At 39.7% G+C, this 12,834-nt stretch overlaps 1 protein-coding gene across 2 annotated transcripts in view; it reads left to right on the plus strand.

The window, feature by feature from the left end:
• The window catches only part of RPS6KA3 (ribosomal protein S6 kinase A3), a 123,135-nt gene extending 110,587 nt beyond the window's left edge, over positions 1-12,548 (plus strand). For both annotated transcript variants that reach the window (XM_083172472.1, XM_083172473.1), the window contains exons 18-22: positions 428-589; positions 6,385-6,461; positions 6,769-6,886; positions 7,755-7,895; positions 10,345-12,548. In XM_083172472.1, the coding sequence (XP_083028598.1) occupies positions 428-589; positions 6,385-6,461; positions 6,769-6,886; positions 7,755-7,895; positions 10,345-10,470 (624 nt within the window). In that variant the 3' untranslated portion in view covers positions 10,471-12,548. The remainder of the gene's footprint in view (positions 1-427; positions 590-6,384; positions 6,462-6,768; positions 6,887-7,754; positions 7,896-10,344) is intronic.
• Positions 12,549-12,834: the final 286 nt, after the last annotated feature.

The following is a 12,834-nucleotide window of genomic DNA, read 5'->3' on the forward strand; positions in this document are numbered from 1 at the left end:
AAGTTTTTTATGACTCCACTATTTGTGTATTTAAATCTTTGGTGTAGGTCTCAGGGAGAGCCTTTTTTCTGGGAGTCCTAAATTGATTTGGCTTCTCTATCTGCGCACATTTTGTTTCTGTATACCTTTATACTTGTGTATATGCATGTGAGTCTGCCCATTTTTTCAAAGCGGCAATCATTTAAAAGGCAAAACCACTTAAATACCTCCATCATAGTGGCTGCTGCACTACATAAATCTAGACCACCATTTGCTCTAGCACCTAAGACAATTTACAATTTTTCAGAAAAGGCAAAACCAACCTGATTTTGTAAATGATTGTAAAAGTACAGACTTCTGCAAAATCCCATACTGTACCTTTAGCAACTCAGAGGCTTTAACATTTTGCCACATGTTAAACACTGTTCTGTATTTGTTTTTTTTTTAGGTGGTTCACAGGGATTTGAAGCCCAGCAATATTCTTTATGTGGATGAGTCTGGAAATCCTGAGTCTATTCGTATCTGCGACTTTGGATTTGCTAAGCAACTCCGGGCAGAAAATGGCTTGCTTATGACTCCTTGTTACACTGCTAATTTTGTTGCTCCCGAGGTAATTTCCTATTGACGTTTGGTTGTTTTGTCTTTATTAAAACACAAGTGGGTTCTGTTTAATGTATAATTTTCCAATACTATCACTGTCATAACAGTTTCCTCTTCCAAGCAAGTGTCCATCATAGCTGTTCGTTAGTGCATGGGACTCCTCACATAGTAAACTGCATTGCTTACAGAGTTCTAATACTGCAGCTCTGTATCAGTAGTCCACCTGTCTGCAGGAATACCTCTAGTTTGGTAATTTGGTCACTGTCAAACTAGTGCAGCATGACCTAAAATACCACACACGATCAAGCCTTGTTCATGTTCATGAGCTACTACCATCTAGGCAATTCAAAAACTGATAAAAATTGGTAAAAATGTAGAATCTATTATCACCTTATTAGAGCCATATAAGGAATGGATTGTGGTTTAATGATAAATGAGAAGTAGAGAGAATATTTGAATAATCGAAGAACTCATGTAAAAATTTCGCTGCTCCTTTTTTCTTTCTGTGTTTTAAGAAAAATGTTTCCTTTTAATTTGAGAGAAAGGCAGATGCATTCATGTCTGGATATAACGCTGAGAAAAGTGAGTCACTAGCTAATTCAACTGGCATTAAAGTAATCATTGAACAGAAACTGAAGGTTTTCTGACTATTAGATATTTCTTGGATACATGCAATGTATATGTAGAAATCTTTTCTTAACAAATTTTGTGCCTATGCTTTTTATGTAGTTTTTTGTTTCTCTATAATCTATTTTAAAAAAAAAATCACCCAAAGTTAATTGTATAGTGGCTCACATGCTTGTATCTGTGTAATGCCAAACACGTCAATTCAATTGCTATCTGTGGCTAGTATCCTATAAGCAGCTTTAATTTACCTTGCTGCTAAAAGGATGCCATGGGCAAAACAATAAGCATCTGTAATAGCATTTATCAGGGATTATGCTTTGTGTGTCTGCAAAATGCTGACCCTCGGAGCCATGCATACACCTTAGATCCATAATGGCTAACCTTGACACTCCAGCTGTTGAACTACACATCCCAGCATGCTCTGCTTCAATTTTGCTATTTGGCCATGCTAAATCTGATGCAACAGCTGGAGTGTCAAGGCCTTAGATAGTGCGCATATCAAAGATATTGTGTTACTGCACGAGAACAGCTGCGGAAAGCGCAATGAAATATGCTGTGCTATATAAGAAACTATATAATAGCATAATCAAATGTACTGATGGATCTCAAAGATAATCTGTTACTTACTGTAATGCAAAGTAGGCTAATTTATGTACATTTTGGATATACTTGAACCCTTTCAGTGCCAACATCTCTGTGAGAGATGTGCAAAATATCTGCTAAAAATAACAGCGGCGCTCACATTTGTTATATAAATGTAAATAAATTATTATATTTCCTATAAAAGGTAAACATTACAGATCATTGATGAACAAAAATGTTTTCTTGGCAATTTTCACACCAGTTTTGCCCAAATCACTTGGCACTCAAAGGGTTAATGTTAAAATGTTTTTGTCTTTTTGGATAACTTGAACTCGTATTTGTAATAATCTCTTATATAATAAGCATACTGACTGGACTGATATCTTGGTACTTGTGTATTTTGGCGGCGCCCATTGCATCGCATTCCATAAGGCATGCAATATCGCGCGATATTGTACAATGGCATACAATTTTAAAATTGTATGCCATTGTATATGGCATACAATGCGATTCGATTAAACATTGTATAAGCACCCTAATGGGTGCTTACAATGTTAAGAGCACCTCCACGCCACCCCCCCCCCCCCCCACCCCACCCCCCCCACCCCACTATAAACGTGAACCCGAAGCGTGGCGAGCGCGGCGGTACGCGTCCTCCGACCTTTTTATACCCCCACTATCCACGTCGGCGTGGAGTTGAGAATAGAAAGTGTGGCGAGCGGACACCTGTGAAGCCTACGAGGGGACGCGGACACCTGTGAAGCCCGCGAGGGGGCGCGTATACCTGTGAAGGTATCCGCGGGGCTCGCTGCGCTCGACACACTTTCTATTCTCAACTCCACGCCGACGTGGATAGTGGGGGTATGAAAAGGTCGGAGGACGAGTACCGCCGCCCCTCGCGGGCTCGCCACAGTTCGGGTTCATGTTTATAGTGGGGGGGTGGTGTGGGGGTGCATTTAACATTGTAAGCACCCATTAGGGTGCTTATACAATTTTTCATCGCATAGGGGGCAAAAATCGCATCGCATGCCATGCGATGGAGATCGGGGGCGCCGCCAAAATACACAAGTACCGATTTCTTTTTTTTTTTTTTAAAAGATTACAAAAATGTATATTTTATTAAGGTATATAAATTCTGATGTCATTGTACAAGACATTTAATTGTCTTGCTTTGGCAGCCTAGTTTAACAATGTTAAACCCAAGTTTAACATTGAAATTAATTTTCTATTGTTTTCCATGATAACTTTAAACTTGTAGAAAAGTTTATTGCACTGACATTGGATAACCAAATTAGCATTATCTTATCTCTTCTGAAATTCTATAAATATACTCAGAGCTGTTTAGAAGGCTGGAATCGTCCTTGTTTCATTGACCCATCTTTCCGCCCTCCACCCACTCCTATGATGATCTATGCAGAAAGTGTGTGCTGCTGCACAAGTTTCTATTTTAGAGCAGAGTAGGGGAATACATTTTATTTTTATTTTTGAAGGCATTACAGTCCGCATAATGATTCCTACTTCTAAATAAAGCCTAAAAATACACAAAAATATAAATATTCCCTTATGAATTAAACTGAGACTTAATCTTTATGGCACTATGGGAAATATTTATTTTTTTATCATACCCGATCTTCTGTAAATTTGTGGCGATATTACAATGTGTTTTGTATTGGGGTTTGGGGGTTTGGCACTGACCGTGCCCAGACAGTGCAGATTTAGCCATAAAAGCTGGGATTGGGTGTGTTGCGAAAAGTGTAGTTTGGGTATCCAAATGGGTCACTCTACTCATTTTAGCTTGCCACCACTGAGGGTAGTGAGCTGAATGAAATGTCTGCTCCAGTACCTGAACGTGTCCGAGCGGAACAACATTTAAAATGCTCCATTGGGTGCCCAGGAGTGACCGCTTCTGCACAAAAGAATTTAATTCTGCCATGTAAGTTTATATTGGTTTGCTTTTTTGCATTTGGGTCCTACAGTGTTTACATTAAGATAGTTAACCATAAGCAGTATCTGTGAACTGCTTATGGTTCACTACAATGGGACTACAAATCGTGCAGCCAGTAATTTTAGCTGTACTAATGAGTCGAAGTGACTAATTATAGTATGCCAGCCAATCACTGTGGTCCTGTGTCATAGGAGAAATAGATGTCTCTACCCTTGGCAGGATGAGGTTTACCCTCTTCTTTCACTCTACTGTACTCCTTCCCATCCAAAGGCCCAGCCCTTAACCTACACCATTTCCCCCTCTACCCAGCTATCTCATAATTCTAGGACCAGGCCTACACCCTTTTATTCCCTTTGTATATCCCCTTCACCTCTTTCTACTTTGCTCATTGTTGGCCAAACCCTTCTTCCCTTCTACCCTGTTTTATTATGGAGCTCTGTTGTGCAGGATCTCATGGTAAGTTCATGTAAAAGGAGACACTCGGATGTGTTAATAGTATTGTGAGGAATGTAGTGCAGTTATGTAGCCTGGCTTATATGGGGCTTGTAGTGTATTGTAGAGAGGGGGATTGTTGTTTAGTAATATAACGCTAGGTATAGGAGGGATTTGGTAAAGTGAAGAATACCATAGGGGGGGATGTAGTATAATGTTGTAGCGCTGCATAGGGGGATGTAGTGTAGTGAATTAGTGTGGCATATGGGGGGTATTTATAATGTAGTGAGGTAGCAATGTAGTTGATCGGATAGGGAGGTAGTAGGTAGTGGTGAAGTACGATGTAATGGGAGGTTGTGGAGCATATAGGGGAATGTAGTAATGCAGTGTAAAAGGAAAAGTGTACTGTAGTGATGTATTGCAGGATATAGGTGGATCTAATGTAGTGTTGTAACAATACAGCATATAATGGGGATGTAGTGCAGTGATATTGTGAAGTGGGGAACATGCTGCTATGGAGGTTGGATGTCAGCGAGAGACTGGGGGATTTCTGGGGATTGGGCAAAGACACTGATACTAGCAGGGCTACAAGTATATTTTTGTACCTGGGCTCACCATTCACCGCTTTCTGTGACATTGTCAGTCTTATTATAGTTTGATCTGTCATCTTATGTACTCGTTCCAGTCCCTTTACCATCCTGGATTCCGTGCATTAAATTTCAATGGTAACCCTTTAAGTGTCAAGTAAATTTGTCAAAATAGCTGTGAAAATTGCCAAGCAAACAATTGTTGTCATCATAATGACCTGTAATGTTGACCTTGTATAGAAAAATACAATCCGTTTTTGAACAATTTTTATTTGAATTTAAATAACAAATGTGAGTGATGCTGGCATTGTTAGCAGCAGTGGCGTAACTATAGAGGGTGCAGGGGATGCAACTGCTATGAGGCCTGGTCACTAGGGGGGGCCAGCAGGCAATCCCCTGCACCCTTTTGAACAATTTATTATGTATTTTTTTATTTAGTGGTGCTGCTGCAGCAGGGAGCTGGTAGTTTTTCTTCCTACACCTGGTAGGGAAGGAGACGGGGACCAGGCAAGACAAAGCCAACCACCTAGACCGCCGAACAGTAGATGGCGCTGAAGCTGTCTTCTCTATTATCAGTGCAGTCTCCCCCTCCTCCCGATCTGGCGCTGCAGAGCCTGTCCTATGTGTGTGGTATAGATCCCGGCCTGGTGTGGGGTGACAGCCTGCCCCCTTGCTCTCCTCAGTATGTTTCTGCCAACCCCTCCCCCGATTGTGACCGGTTCTTTCACCAATTCTCTCTCCCTTGTATCTTGACAGATTCCCATGGGACATAACTGTTACCCCCTTTGTGTGTGACCGCTTCTATCCACCCCTTTTCTCTACGTTGCATATAATCATCTCGCACCTCCCTCCTCTAATTTTGTGATTGTCTCTGCCAATTAGCATGCTTCGATTTCATATTCAACCTTCTGTCTCGCCCCTTTCTATTATCCACATCTGACAGCCTCTCCATCTACCCTCCTCCCACCACTCAGAATGTGAGCGACCCCCTCTCTATCATTTCCATCCCATTCTCCCTCCCCTCTTTCTCCTACGTGCAATCCCACCTATATTTGTGTTGGGCCCCCTGACACTTGTCTCACTCTTGGACGCTGCCTCTCTCATACACCCTTTATCTCTCTTGCTGTCTGCTTTCTCTCTCCCTCCTTGATACTCTCACTGTCGCTCACACCCCTCTCTCTTGTCCACTTCTCTTACTCTCTCTGTTTGACACCCTCTGTCTCTCTCCCCCTCTCATCCATTTTTCTCTAACATCCTCTCTTTCTATTTAAGGGACATTGTAGGGACAATGGTGGGTGGGGGCCCCTTTTCAGGATCTTGCTATGGGGCCCACAAAGTTGTAGTTACGCCCCTGGTTAGAAGATATTTTGCCCATCTCGCACAGATGTTGGCACTCAGAGGGTTAACTTGCCATACATCAGTATAAATGTGTTTGGCATCTACAATAGCTTACAGCCTAAAATACGCTATTGAAAATCCTGTGCCTGCTCGTTTGTGCTGTTGGCACAACCACATTAAGCACTGTTGTTGGATACCGTTTTCCACATTTTAAAATATTTGAATCTTAATTGAGGTCAACTTGTAAACTTTACTTTGCACTTTTAAAATTAATTTTATTTATTTTAAATGTAGGTTTTAAAGCGTCAAGGTTATGATGCTGCTTGTGACATTTGGAGCCTAGGTGTTCTCCTATATACTATGCTAACTGGGTGAGTTCATGTAATACATTACATTGCTTTGTATAACTCCAAAAGAAAAATCTCTTGCATTGTTATTATTTATTCAACATAGGAATAATAAAAATTGTGTTTCCATAGAAATGTTTTGTTTTACACCTTTTTCTTAAATCTAGAATATATTGTAGGTGCTTTTTAGTATATAACTTTCTTCATCAGAGGTTTCTACGAGTCACTGTTACTGTACATTTAATTTACTAAGCGGCTTTTCCAGATTTTTTTTTTTATTCATCAATTATATCTAAATCACATTATAAGTGGGTATTGTATTGAATTGCAGACACACACCTTTTGCAAATGGACCGGATGATACGCCTGAAGAAATATTGGCAAGAATAGGCAGTGGAAAGTTCTCTCTAAGTGGCGGTTACTGGAATTCAGTCTCCGATATTGCTAAGGTCTGGCCTTCTCTTATAAATCAATGTCTTCTGGACATCATTTCTCAGGTTCCCATTCCAGTGCTTCCAGGCCATATTAGTTTCAGATATATGACTCCGTAATTTTCTCCTTAGTTGATCCTTTGTGGTGCCGCAGTCCAATGTCTTGGTTCATAAGGATATCATGTTATAAATAAAATAGAATTATTTGTTAATTAGCAATAATTTACTTGAGCTTTTTTATAAAAACTTGCATATATTATAGGGGAGATCTAATTTCTAAAGAGTAGAGATATTGCCCCAGCAAACAATAAGTGTTTCGCTTGAATTTATTAGATACATTGTATGGAATGATTTGTAGAAGCTGATTGGTTGCTACTTGATTAAGAACATGTTTATTAAAATTTGCATTTAAACGGCAAATGTGATAAAGGTTTGCTCACATTTACCTTTGTGTTCTTTCTGGTATGCAAGATCCTTTATGGGCCTGTCCTGGTCTTAAGGTATGAGACCAGGTCGAGCCCTTCCTGGATCCTTGGCACATACTGCACGTGTGCAGCTATCAGTGAACACGTGTCATCCAATGCCAACAGAGAAGGATATAATAGCCATAGGCTACTATAGACGAACACTCTCTGCAAAGCATTCTGGAGCTTGGTTAATCTGACTGCCTAGCAGCCCCCATAGAGAAACCCATGGCAGAGGAATTGCAGCTGGAAATGTAGGGACCACCACAATTAATAAGTTATCTTTATATAACCTCTGTTCAATAAAGTGGCAAGCACATACCTGTAAAACTACACATTTGTTTTATAAATAATGCTGTTGATGATAGAACAGTGATTGTTGATATTTTAAGTTTGAGACCGTTTATTTTGTACATTCACAGGATTTAGTATCAAAAATGCTTCATGTTGATCCACACCAGAGATTAACAGCTGCCCAGGTACTGAAGCACCCCTGGATAGTACACTGTGACCAGCTGCCTCAGTACCAGCTCAATCGACAGGATGCACCTCATTTAGTTAAGGTAATATTCCTTTTCTTGTAATGCCATATAAAGACTGAGCTTCATGTTAGCATACATATGTATACATGGTTAAATACAACTATTTACACAATGGATTATTCAAAAAGTGTGGAACTAACCTCCAATGAGTATTTTACCCCTTTCACATCGCACCTAATTACCGGATCGAAGCCGGTTTCTTGCCGGTTTCTTGCCGGTTTAACCTGGTAATTAGTGCGATGTGAAAGGGGTTACAGATAAACTGTAGCAACACGGCAATACGAACTGGGTAAAAAGCAGAGTTCCTACCGGTTCGTTGCCGTATTGCTGTGCACTGTGAACAGGTTAAACGGGTTGAGGGTGGAGGAAGCAGCGCTTAGAGCATGTAGAAACCTGTACTGTTGGCAGGGCTTCTCAGCACCCTAGGCAAAACTTGTCTACTGCCGCCCCCCCCCCCCCGCCCCCCCCTACCACCAATACCAAACCCTTAAATCATACTTGCCTAATATTCCAGAATAGCAGGGAGGCACCCAAAAAATGGGTGGTCCACCCAGCACCCCAGGAAAGTGGGTAAGTCCCCTAGAGGCCCCCCTTTGCCATCCACAATAGAGTACAAAGAGGAGGGGGCAGAAAAGTAGGGAACTATGCCTCAAGGGAAAGTATGGAGGTGAGGTCTTAGAAGTTATACAGCAGACACCTGCATTAAGTACAAAAAAGATCCTCATAGACATCCTTGATTTTTTTGATAGACATTACATTTGTAACATAGTTTAAATTTCAATACACAACTATCCCATTCTCTGAAGTACCCATTGCCCAAATTTCCTGCCAGTAAAATGCCAGATATATCGCTCATTGTCCCGTTTGCATCAACCAGAGATGGTCGCTGATGAAAAGAAACTGCCGGTGGAGCCCGGCAGTCGAAATCAGCTGGTCGCAGGAGCATGTTCCTGCGACCAGAGATCATTATGGGGGAGAAAGCGGGAGCACGCACCCATCGCGGGCAATATGGTCACTCAGCGACCATATTGTCCGCGATATTAGACAAAATCGTCCCCGTGTGTACAAAGCCTTAGAATGGTTTTGCAGTAACATGAAGTAAAATGGAAAATACACTATTTCTATCGTGCTACTTACCCTACTCCCAAATATTCCCAAATATCAATTTAAGTGTTTCAGTAATTTGTTATTTTACTAGATAACCATTTTCTAATTTTTTATTTTTTATTTTATTATTTATGAACAAAAACGAAGTAACTTAAAAATAAAATGCTGATTTAAAAGAAAAAGCTACCACTGTCAGTTTTTAGCCATTTTGGGACCAGATCTTCTAACTGCTTTTACTCATATTCCATACTTTACTGAACAACTGAAAGTGGCCATACACTGCTGTGACTTCTTGCATCAGTCTAGAGCCAGCTGATTCGGTCCTTTTGCATATGATATATAGCATATGATAGCAGCAAGTGCTGCTGGAGGCTGATCCATCTGACAGATCCTACGCGTGCAGCACTTGTGATCTCGGTGCATCGATCTGATGCGCACGGTACCGCGTATCTAAAACCTAAGAGATTTGCCCAACTTAACTCAATTTCTCGGCCCGATCCGTCGGAACCTTAAGCTGAAAGAATTAGAATTAGTATTGATGGTGCAATAAGCTCCATCTAAAGCAGGCATGTCCAACGTTGGCCCTACAGTTGTTGTGAAACTACACATCCCAGCATGCTTTGCAATAGTTTTAGCATTCTCTAATAGCAAAACTGTGGCAAAGCATGCTGGGATGTGTAGTTTCACAACATCTGGAGGGACAACGTTGGACATGCCTGATCTAAAGTCTGCCTTCATCTGTTATTTGTTTTTTTCAATGGTATCTAAATACTTATGGTCCTATAGTGTACTTCAAACTTGCAAAATACTTCATATTTATGGTGAACTTGTTAATTTTTAAGTATAGGTACTCAAATTTGGTCTTGAGGACCTCAAACAGTTCCTGCTTTCCTGTTATGTGTTAGTGAGGAATACATCTGTGTGACCTAGAAACTGTTTGGTGTCCTGAGTACCATATTCGAGAAACACTTGCCTAGGCTGTCTGTGTAGCAGGCCTGGACAACCTGTAACTCTCTAGATCAGGCATGTCCAACGTTGGCCCTCCAGATGTTTTGAAACTACACATCCCAGCATGCTTTGCCACAGTTTTGCTATTAGAGAATGCTAAAACTATTGCAAAGCATGCTGGGATGTGTAGTTTCAAAACATCTGGAGGGCCAACGTTGGACATGCCTGCTCTAGATGTTACTACCCCCCCCACGCACACGCACGCACACACACACACACAGCTACCCACCCGACCAGCATGCAGTGACCTGTAGTTTGAAAACATTTAATGAGAGTCACAGTTTGTCCAAGCCTGATTTATAGAATCTGTTTTCTATTGTCTCTCTACTAACATAATCTTTGTATTTTACTATAGGGAGCCATGGCGGCTACATACTCTGCTTTGAACCTCAATCCGTTGTCTCCAGTGTTAGAACCTGTAGGCCGTTCCACTCTTGCACAAAGAAGAGGTATAAAGAAGATTACCTCAACTGCGCTGTGACCTTAACTATCTACAGAGCTCTAGAGCTGGAAATCTACAGCACAAAGCCAGGCCAACTGAGAGATAGCACATATCAAAAAGACACTCCGGCAAGCACATATCAAAAAGACCCTTGCCGGGCCATCATCTATGCTGCTGCTTTTTGTCTGTTTTCTCTTTATGATGTTCATGGCAACCCTTCTACCTTACTGACTGGAATGACCAGTCTGTAAAATGAGAAATGGAAACCTGGTCCTCCACCAGTGGGAGCAATAAGACTTTCATCCTCCCTGCATGAATACACTGAAACATCAATGATTATTTTTATAGGGAGATTTTTCAGTTGCCCATTTTTCTCTTTATTTTGAGCACTTACATTATATCAATGCTGTGTTCCTTACATCTACAGTATGTACTCTGTGCCATGCAAATGTTTGAGTTTATTTTATGGCACATGACTGCCAGTTTCCTCTGCATTTTTTTTTAAGTAAAACTTGTTGCCTATTTTCTTATTGTGCTCTAATTTAACTTTTTGTTTTTTCGCCTATAACTGTAAGTCACATACCTTGTCTTTGTTTCAAAATGAGTTCTGTATGTTCTGTGGCGGTGGCGTAGACTCTTGCCTGGCTGTGAGAGCTTCAGTAGTACTGTATAGTGCAGATATAGAACTGCATCTGAATGTAATGTGATATAACACATACATGAAATTATGAACCCGCCAACCTCCACAAAGCCGTCAAAGCAGTTGATTGCACTCTGTGTGCTTTGAATTCTTCCAGCAAATAAATAGTTAAAGCAGTAGTACTTGATTACAACAGGAATTCCTTTGACTGTTCTTATGTCCGTACTGTTTGGTTTGCAGTTTGCTTACTGCACATGTGTTTTCTTTTGTATTTTACATGTTCGGTTTAAATCATGTGCACCTTTTGGCTTGACCTAGCCACTTTAAAACTCCCCACATTAATTCCATAGGTTGGTCCGCATTTATTTCTAACCATGCAAATTGCATGAACATACATTTAAATATTCCCTGCTTTAAATTCCTAAAGTGCAGATATACGAATACTACATATACTGTATACATGAAGGTTAGCAATACAATTTGTAATAAACATGAACCTAAAAGGTTCCCCATTTCAGCTCTTCAGTCCATGTATATAAACGTCCAGTTCATAAGCACATTTTCTGGAAGTAGCTGCAATAAGTACTGGAATCCATATTTTTCTGTACAGCCTGCCCTCCTAGCTCCTAGTATGGCTTGGTCCCAATAATAATTCAAAAATCATGAAAATAGAATTAATAGAGCTAAAAAAGGCAATAAATGTACTGTGGTCAGACAGCATGGATGGTAATATACGGAGCAGGAATCTAGAACGAATCTAGAACATGCTTAAGCCCTGCGGTTTAAACTAGATTGATTTGAAAGCAAATATTATGGAGTATTATGTTCTCTATATTGATCATATAACGTTTTTATTTGTATTTTATTTTTTATTTGTATTTTTTTTTTTTTTTGCAATTTACTAATCTTTTCTAAATAGACGATTTGATATTCGTTATAAGCTGTGGTGTGTAACAGATGAGGTTTCTCTCTGGTGAAAATGATGAATTAGCTTTATGACAGACCCAGATGAAAGGGACACTGTACACAAAGGGATGTAATTATTTTGCAGTTACTGTATTTCAGGTGTGTGTGTGGGGGGGGCTGTTTAACGTTTTTCTTTCTTTTTTTTAAGACAAATCATAGAGAATATTTTTCTACAGTTATGTACAATCATTCTTTATATTAGGTTTTGCATGGCATGTCAGCAAAATTATGATACTTGAAGTATAATTATGAATTGCCCTATGTGCCCATAATTCAATATTTGAAAAACCCTTACGGGTGCTTTCATTGCAGTAAACTAGAATAAAATGTCTTTGTACAACAAATATAGAGGACTCTATTATCACCTACCTTAAAACAAATTTAACCATTACTACTAACATGTATCTAGTATGATCAATTAATGGTAATCACTGCTTGTACATTTCTCTTAATCGGTTTTGTAATCTTCTAATGAAAAAGCACACATTTATATAATAAACTTTCAAATACATCCATTAATTACTTATTTGTATTTGTTTTCAAAATGTTAGTCTGTGTACAGGACAAAGCACTTAGACATTTTTAAAACTGACTTCCTATTAAAAAAAAAAAAGTGTTACATAAACCAAATATATATTTTGTATTTCAAAATGTTCCATTTACAAACTTTATCAACAAGAATTCATTTTTCTTTTTGTTATATCCTGAATACAGCATCTGCATTTTTTTTTTTTTTTTTAAATTCAATGGGCTAAAAAAAAAAATTTTAGTCCTCAACCAGTATCTCCTTTGCTCAG

This window comes from Crinia signifera, chromosome 2 (assembly GCF_055691185.1).
Source record: "Crinia signifera chromosome 2, ASM5569118v1, whole genome shotgun sequence".
In the NCBI taxonomy this organism is placed as follows: Eukaryota; Metazoa; Chordata; class Amphibia; order Anura; family Myobatrachidae; genus Crinia; species Crinia signifera.